Below are 9,515 nucleotides of genomic sequence, written 5' to 3'. Positions count from 1 at the left end.
CCCCATGGAACTTTTTCAAAAATTGACCACATACTGGGCCACAAAACAAACCTCAACAAAAAAAAAAAATTGAAATAATTCCATGCATTCTTTTGGACCACAATGCAATAAAGCTCAAAATCAACACTGGACAGAGCCGTAGTCACTACATGAACTCATGGTGATTACACAACACACTCCTAAACAATGAGTGAGTCAAAGGAGAAATTAAGAAAGAAAGAAAAGAATTCCTGGAATTCAACAAAAAGGACAGTACAACACAACACAACCTCTGGGACACTTTAAAAGCAGTCCCTAGAGGGAAGTTTAAAGCTCTCAGTGCTACATGGAAAAATTATTCCCCCCTTTGAGGAGATGACCCTAAAATCTTTTAAGGATTAGATAAGAGCTCCCAAATACTTTTGATGTTTTTGGCCTTTGGAACAGAGTATGTTGCTAACAGGCCCAAGGACATTTTGACACTACAACTCAAGGCACTGGAAAAGCAAGAACAAATGAAACCCAAACCCAGCAGAAGAGAAGAAATAACAAAAATCAGAGCAGAAATTAATGAAATAGAAACAAAGAAAACAATACAAAGAATCAATGAATCTAAGAGCTGGTTCTTTGAAAAGCTAAACAAGATAGACAGACCCTTAGCCCAGTTAACCAAAAGAAAGAAAGAGCACCTCCAAATCAACAAAAATCAGAGGTGAAAGGGGAAACATCACGACACCCAAAGGATCCAGACCATTATATTTTAAAAACCTGTACTCACCAGGCGTGGTGGTGCATGCCTTTAATCCCAGCACTCAGGAGGTAGAGGCAGAGGGATCTCTGTGAGTTCAAGGCCAGCCTGGTCTACATAGTGAGTTCCAGGACAGCTGGGGCTACAGGGAGACCCTGTCTCAAAAAGACTGAAAAACAAAAACAAAAACAAAAAAAACGAAACCCAAAAACCTGTACTCTACTAAAATTGAAAATCTAAAAGAAATGGATGAATGTCTAAAATCATGAGAGCCATCAAAGTTAAACCATGAAGAGATCAACAGTTTAAACAGACCCATAACATCTAAGGAAATCGAAACAGTAATAAAAAGTTTCTAACTGAAAAAAACCCAGGCCCACATGGATTTACAGCAAAATTCTGCCAGACATTTAAAGAAGACCTCCAACCAATACTAGTTAAATTATTCAAAACGATAGAAACAGAGGGAGAACTCCCAAATTCCTTCTATGAAGCCAGCATCACTTTAATACCCAAACCAGGTAAAGACACAACCAAACAAGAAACTATAGACCCATATCCTTAATGAACTTAGATGCAAAAATTCTCAAGAAAATACTTGCAAACAGCATACAAATGCACATCAAAAAGATCATTCCACCATGATCAAGTAGGCTTTATCCCAGAGATGCAGGAATGGTTCAGTATACACAACTCAATAAACGTCATAAATCATATAAATGGACTCAAAGACAAATCTACATCATCATCTCAATAGATGCAGAGAAGGTCTTTCACAAAATTCAACATGCATTTATGTTCAAAGTCCTAGAGGGAATTGGACTGGAGGGAACATACCTCAACATAATTAAAGCTATATACAACAAGCCCACAGCCAACATCATTCTAAATGGAGAAAAACTGGAATCATTCCCATTAAAATCAGGAACCAGACAAGGATGTCCACTGTCTCCACTCCTTTTCAACATAGTGCTTGAAACTCTTGCTAGAGCAATAAGAGAGGAGAAGGAAATTAAAGGAGTACTAATTGGAAAAGAAGAGGTCAAAGTATCACTTTTTGCAGATGATATGATACTATACTTAAGAGATCTTCAAAGTTCCACCAGAAAACTCCCAGAACTGATCAATACTTTCAGTATAGTGGCAGGTTATAAAATCAATCTACAAAAATCAGTAGCCTTTCTGATATATTGTTATATATCAATAACAAGCAATTGGAGAAAGAATACAGGGAAGTGCTCCCATTCACAGTTGCTGCAAAAAAATTAAAAAATCTTGGAATAAATCTGATGAAAGACTTCAAAGAGCTCTACAATGAAAATGTTAAATCGTTAGAGATTGAGGAAGATATCAGAAGATGGAAGGACATCCCATGTTCATGGATTGGAAGAATTAATATTGTTAAAAATGACCATCCTACCAAAAGCAATATATGGATTCAGTGCAATCCCAATCAAAATCCCTGTGACATATTTCACAGAATTAGAAAAATCCATCCTTAAATTCATATGGAAACACAAAAGACCCTGGATAGCCAAAGCAACCCTGAGCACGAAGAGCAACACTGGGGGGATTACTATACCAGATCTCAAAGTATACTACAGAGCCATAGTAGTAAAAACAGCATGGTACTGGCACAAAAGCAGACACGTAGACAGAAAAAATGAGAAAGCCTAAGCAAGTGATGAAGGTCTATGTAGGTTTGTTATATATAAAGGAAGAGACAAAAATAATATACACATAATCTTAAAATTTCTAAGGTCATAGTTTAGTCAACTAGTTTAAGGAACTATATATTTCTATATCTATATCTCTCTATATAAATATATAGCCAAAGTTTATCTGAGAACATCTGGCTTTTTACCCAAGCTTTATCTACATAGCACATGGTAATTAAAAGTACCAGACTGGTGAAACTAACCTTTTTGGATGTTTAACAGCCATACCTTGAGTCTTATACTAATCTGGTCAGAGGAACTTAAAGGACAGTTTTTGCCTCTCACCCTCCAAGGTCTACTCAGTTCCAGAGGGTTATGGAACATCTCTCAAAATGTCATGTAACTGTGGTGAGTCACCTATCCTGTTGTTCAGGAAGGACATGGAGACCCCACAAGATGGACTGGAACCAGTGTCCAGTCTACAAAGAGGAGGGCCAACACAGAGGAATCACTTCCTCCATGCTTCCAAGTGAAGCCAACCATGGTTGAGCAGGGCCTTTAACTTATCTTCACATAAATGGAACTGGTAAAAGAAAGGAACCAGGGGCTCCTCCCAAGCCCATGTGACCCCTGAGGAACAGATCCTCAAACGACCTTAAGTGTAAAAATAAATTGATTTGGGCCAACTGTATGGTCTTAAACACCCAAAAGGAAAGTATAACCAAAGAGTAAAGTCAGCAGTGTGTTTCTTTGAGAGGTCAAGGGATTACACTTCCCAGACATTAGGCTTAAGTCCATATAAAAACTTATTTAGACAATTATTTCTCGTTGATGATTTTTGTTCCTAATCAGAAAGTGCTGCTCAGATGTAAGTCTTCAAACCTTGGGTCTGCAATACTGTAGTGCCCACCTGTAGCTAAGGGAGACAACCTGCTATTGTTCTAAAATGATGGATGAATTTGTTTTCTCCCCCTATCTAGAAGCCTTTGAGAGGGAACTGACACTGATTCTAACCATTCCAACAGCTATCAAAATGCCTGAAAGCCAATCCTGAATCCATCTCTCTTGAGTCCAGCCTTGGCAGATAAAAGAAAAATGAGGAGGAACCCAATAGAGGGATGCTTTTGGAAGCCCTTGTCAAGAAATTCCAATGGACTCTTATATGAACATTTGAAAATTGCCCTGTTCGGACTTTTCTTCTAGTTCCTTGTCTAGAACTTGAAATGCTAATTACTCTTGCCTTTACTTCTCCTTCACATCTCCTATTCATCAGTCAAGGACTTTCTTTTTCCCTTAGAGATAAGAGTTATGCAATTTGGGAGTCTTTTAGGTAGACCCACTGAAGGGGTACCCCAGTTGCCTCACCCTGCATCCCTGTTCAACATGGAAGAAGCCAGAGTGGTCTGCATCCTGATTCCCTATTGGCAATTTGGGTAACTTCTTCAGGGGATGGTGTGATAAGAATAGGAGGTAGGAATTGGCTAGGCAGTTAGTGTGAAAAGACCCCAGAGAAAAGTAGCCAGTTTCTTGGCTAAAAGTCAAAATGTCCTTTGGTCTCATAGCAGAATTCTAAAGAAAATCTACAACCAGTACTGTTTAAATTATTAAAAAAGATAGAAACAGAGGGAGAATTCCCAAACTCCTTCTATAAACCCAGTGTCACTCTAATACCAAAACCAGGTAAAGCTACAACCAAAAAAGAATGCTGTGGATCCATATCCTTATTGAACATAGATACAAAGATACTCAACGAAATGCTTGCAAACTGCATCAAGAAGATCATCCACCACGATCAAGTTGGCTTTATTCCAGAGATGCAGGGATGGTATAACATATGTTAAGTCAGTAAATGTAATAAAACATATAAATGAACTTAAAGACAAAAACTACATGGTCATCTCAGTAGATGCAGAAAAGGCTTTTGACAAAATTCAACATGCATTATTGTTCAAAGTCCTAGAAGGAATTGATCTGGAGGGACTATACCTCAACATAATTAAATCTATATACAACAAACCCACAGCCATCATCATCCTAAATGGAGAAAAACTGGAAGCATTCCCATTAAAAACAGGAAGCAGACGGGGCTGTCCACTGTCTCCACTCCTTTTCAACATAGTGCTTGAAACTCTTGCAAGATAAATAAGACAAGAGAAGGAAATTAAAGGAGTACTAACTGGAAAAGAAGAGGTCAAATTACCCCTGTTTGCAGATGATATATTACATAAGAGATCCCAAATATTCCACTTGAAAACTGTTAGAATTAATACTTGCAGTATAGTGGCAGGATACAAAATCAACTTGCAAAAATCAGTAGCCTTTCTATATACCAGTAACAGGCAATCCATAAAAGCACTTGAGGAAACCCTCCCATTCTCAGTAGCCTTAAAAAGTACTTAGGAATAAACCTAATGAAAGACATTAAAGATCTCTACAACAAAAATTTCAAAGCTCTAAAGAAAGAGAAAGACACTAGGAGATGGAAAGACCCACCATGCTCATGGATTGGTAGAGTCAATATTGTGAAAATGACCATTTTGCCAAAATCAATTTATAGATTCAATGCAATCCCAATCAAAATACCCATGACATTCTTCACAGAGCTTGACAAAATCATCCTAAAATTCATATGGAATCACAAAAGACTCCGGATAGCCAAAACAATCTTGGGCAAAAAGAATAATGCTGGGGGATCACCAGACCAGACCTCAGATTATATTGCAGAGCTGTAGTCATAAAAATAGCCTGGTACTGGCACAAAAATAGACACATAGATCAATGGAACACAATAGAAGACCAAAACATGAGTTCATATAATTTCAGCCACCTGATATTTGACAAAGGTGCTAAGAACACACAGTGGAGGAAAGACAGCATCTTCAACACGTGGTGCTGGCAAAACTGCATCTCCACCTGCAGAAAAATGAAACTTGACCCTTATCTTTCACCCTGTACAAAAGTCAAGTCCAGATAGATCAAAGACCTCAACATGAAACCTGAAACTAGGAAAGTGCTAGTAGAAAACATAGCACCCTCCAAGTTGTAAGCGTAGGAAAGGACTTTCTAAATCAGACACCAGCTGCTCAGGCACTAAGGTCAACAATCAGTAGGTGGGACCTCATTAAATTGCAAAGTTTCTGTACATCAAGAGAAACAACTAAGGAAGGGAAGAGGAAACCCACTGAGTGGGAGAAAATCTGTACCAGTACACATCTGACAGAGGATTAAGATCCAGAATATACAAAGAACTCAAAAAAGAAAGATAAAAGAAAGCAACCCAATAAAAAGATGGGTGATACACCTAAACAGAGGGTTCTCGAAATAAAAGTGGCTAACAAGCACTAAGTGCTCAACATCCCCAGTAATTAGAGAAATGCAGATCAAAACCACTGTAAGGTTCCATCTCACCCCAGTCAGACTGGCAAAGATCAAGAGAACAAGAGACTCCGAAGGCTGGAGAGGGTGTGGGGAAAGAGGAACGCTCATTCACTGCTGGTGGGAATGCGATCACTATGGAAAGCAGTGTGGCGAACCCTCAGAAAACTAAAAACGAACCTACCGTACGATCTAGTGATACCACTCCTTGGCATAGACCCAAAGGACTCATCCTACTGTGGAGATACCTGAACGTCCGTGTTTGTTGCTGCTCTCTTCACAATAGCTAAGAAATGGAAACAACCTAAGTGTCCCTCAACTGACCAATGTTTAATGAAAATGTGGTACATCTACTCAGTGGAGTTCTGATCACTCAGCAGTAAGAAAAGATGAAATTATGAAATTTGCAGGTAAACGGATGGAGCTAGAGAGGGTTATACTAAGTGAAGTAACACAAATGCAGAAAGCAAGTGACGGATGTTCTTTCTTTTTCATTTCTACTTCCTGTAGACAAGTGTTCAGTTCCCACTCCTGAGTCTGAAGTTTGGTACTGCCCTGCCTGTCTTCTGGACATTCTCTGCCACTTGTAGCAGATGCCAATGAGAAGACAAGGAGACACTTTGCAGTCTGTTTCAGTGCTGCTGAAAACTGCAGTTGCGAACTCTACATTTTAAAGGCAGCATACTTTTTCTCCTCTCCCTATGCTGATCTTTCTCCCAGACTTGTGTCTTATTCCCACCACTTACTGAGTAATTACACATGTGCCCCATGCTGGTATCAGCACTATATGTGACACACAGTGTCATTTCACCCTGATGACTGGCTATGGGTTGGATAGTGGTGGTCTCATTTTTGTGGCTGAATTCATTCCAAGTCAGGGAGACCTCGTAGCTGATTACAGAGCTGTGTGAGGACAAGTCCATGTCTGGAGCCTAGGCTGCCTAGTCCTCCATGGCCCCCAGGCATCATATGTTTCCCTGTGAAGCCTGTGCGTCTGGAGTATGCAATGCTGAGGATGCTGGGCTGCCTGGCTGCCCAGAGGCACGTGGCACACACCTGCAGTTCTCATGTTGTCACTCCAGCTCTGCCACAGTTGCCCATAATTGATACTGTGAGGTGAGAATTCTTGTGTGTTAGACCTCAGGATAGGGAAGCATGCTCTAATTAAAACGGCAGAAAGTGATGAGGAACACTGATGGAGAGGCAAGCTCTGTCCCTGCCACTCTCACCTAGTAGCCATCTTGGGTCACTCCCATGTTATCATAGACCGCAGAGGTACGGTCTCCAGCCCCTTGTGGATAACCTACTTGGGTCCATCCCCACCTGCATTCCACCTCTGTCATTGACCACCCCCCATCAACACTTTGTAGCATGTGCTGCTTCTCAACCTTGGTAGGAGCTCTGGAAAGGTCTCCCCTTCCTGTCCTTCCTATGATGATCTTTCTGTGTCACTGTTATCTGCTCTCTCTTACAGATTTGTTATTATTATTTATTGATTTTCAGGGGTGGAGCTGGTGGTATATCTGCCCAGTGATTAGCTCAATGCTAGGCTTCAGGGGACCATAGATACTTGTGGAAGGACCAGAAAGCATTGAATTGCTTTACAAACATTTCTGGATAGAGATCACATGATTTGAGAGCATCTTGCCAGGTGATAAGTACACATACAGTGTCCCCATCTTTGCCGTTCTCCACCAGCCCCTCCCTTTTACTGCTAGGCTGGAGTCAGCAGCTTGGGCTTGAAGGATAGAGACTGTGGCTGTCAGTGCTGTGCTTGTTTCATACTCTCCCAGAGCCAGGCAGAGTCTTCTCATAGGCCAGTTGTGGTAACTAAGCCATATTTGAATGCATGTTTGAGGTGTTACTTGTTTTGAAGGCTGTTCAGACAGTAGCCCATACAATTGGTGATTGAGTTTATTCCCTACTGCTGTGAGGCATGCTGTTGAGTGTGGTATGTAAGCAACCACTTCTCTAGGGTTCTGACCTCAGCTTCCGGTAGTCACGGAGGGTTTTCACTCTGTCAGTGTAATAATAGTGGGATACTTTGCCTGCCTCTGATAGAGTTTAGAGTTTTTTTTAGGACAGAGTCTTACTATGTAGCCATGGCTGGCCTGAAACTCACAGAGACCTGCCTGCCTCTGCCTCTCAAGTGCTGGGAGTGAAGGTGTGCACCACCATACTTGGCAGTTTATAGGTTTTTGATTTAGACATATACATAAAAATAAACCAGAGAACAAATGTTATACTAAATGATCTCTTCCTTTTTGCTCTAAAATATCAGCATGGGCATAAAGATATGCTCTCTGGCTGTTTAAAATTCATGCATTTGTTTTCCCCTGAGACTGCTACAAAGTGTGTTCCTTAAAGTGTCCAATTTAAATGTATGTGGATTTTGTGATAACTAAGTTTTGCGATGTTAGTACTAAAATAAAATAAAAACCATAAATGTAGTAAAAATAAAGCATATATATATATACAAATAGAGAGTATGTGTGTGTGTGTGTGTGTGTGTGTGTGTGTGTGTGTGTGTGTGTGTGTGTGTGTGTGTGTGTGTGTGTATTTCGTAGCAGGATTGCCCTGTAGCCCCATCTTGCTTGGAACTCGCTATGTAGACCAGGCTGGCCTCTGTCTCACAGAGCTCCTTCTGTCTGCCCCTGGAGTGCTGGGACCAAAGATGTGTGCCACCACACCTGGCTTAAATTTTTATAAATAATATAGATCAGGCATTTTTATTTCGGGTCCTTAGTTATTTGAGGGAATGTAATATATAGTCTTAAAATAAGAGACTAGAGAGTCTAAACATTTTTACACATGAATTTATAATGTTGCACTATTGAATAGTATTATCTTTAAATTTAGATTCTTGAAGACCTGGATGAACAAATTTATATGATCACCCTAGAAGAAGAAGCACTCCAGAGACGACTAATTGGTAGGTGCACGCTTCCTATTTAGATCAGGATAGAAAGTGGTTTAATTCAGCACAGGCAGATAGTTGGGCGGGGGGCATATAATCCTCTCTGAGGCTTACAAGTGACATGGGTGCTCATGAGAATCTGAGGGAGATGGACTCAGGCCACGGGGCTGGCTCTCTTGGAGACAGTGGCCACTGGAGGCCAGCATACTCCACGGCAGCTCCATGGATGACTGCAGTGAAGGTGCTGCAGGTCTGCACTGCCTCTGTGACTGGAGCCTGCTTTCTCCCTGCTGCTGAGTGTAGGGAAGAGTCACCGTTCTTGTAGGGAAGAACACCACTCTCAAGAGCACTGTTAGGTCTCAGCTGTTAACCAGGTAAACCTCAGAGTCTGAAGCTTAAACTAGGGATGAATGTGGCCTGCATTGAAGAGCCAGTGAAGAAAAGAGTGACGGCGTAGTTCAGCTAGACTTCCTTTAACTTCTCCGAGTGACTTGACTTGTACTCTTTTCTTATACAGTCATTTAAAAATGTTGACAAACCCTCCTCCCCCTCCAAGATCAGGGTATCAATACCTGATTACATTTATGAATCATTATTCAAGAGTAGGTACAGAGTGGAGAGTGGTTTCCATACAAAATGCTGAGAAACAGAAGAAATGTAGTACTTTATTCAACTACAAGTTGTACATTTAAACCATTGACTCTCATGTGTTATTTAGAACTTCTGTCCACGGCTCACAAAATTCATTTTGTGTCTATTTTAGATAATTCCTATTGATCACTTTATATGCTTTGATGCAGATAAGCTTTTAGATTGGAACTATAATCATCTTTCCTTT

General features: G+C 40.5%; 1 protein-coding gene across 6 annotated transcripts in view; it reads left to right on the top strand.

Moving 5' to 3' along the window:
• Lmbr1 (limb development membrane protein 1) overlaps positions 1 to 9,515 on the top strand; it is a 180,690-nt gene that overhangs the window by 116,829 nt on the left and 54,346 nt on the right. For all 6 annotated transcript variants that reach the window (XM_029570476.1, XM_008847270.3, XM_029570479.1 and 3 more), the window contains one exon: positions 8,620 to 8,692. In XM_029570476.1, the coding sequence (XP_029426336.1) occupies positions 8,620 to 8,692 (73 nt within the window). The remainder of the gene's footprint in view (positions 1 to 8,619; positions 8,693 to 9,515) is intronic.

Source organism: Nannospalax galili, unplaced genomic scaffold, assembly GCF_000622305.1.
Source record: "Nannospalax galili isolate Female #2095 unplaced genomic scaffold, S.galili_v1.0 scaffold302, whole genome shotgun sequence".
Taxonomy (NCBI): Eukaryota; Metazoa; Chordata; class Mammalia; order Rodentia; family Spalacidae; genus Nannospalax; species Nannospalax galili.
This window is presented reverse-complemented; position numbering and strand designations above follow the sequence as displayed.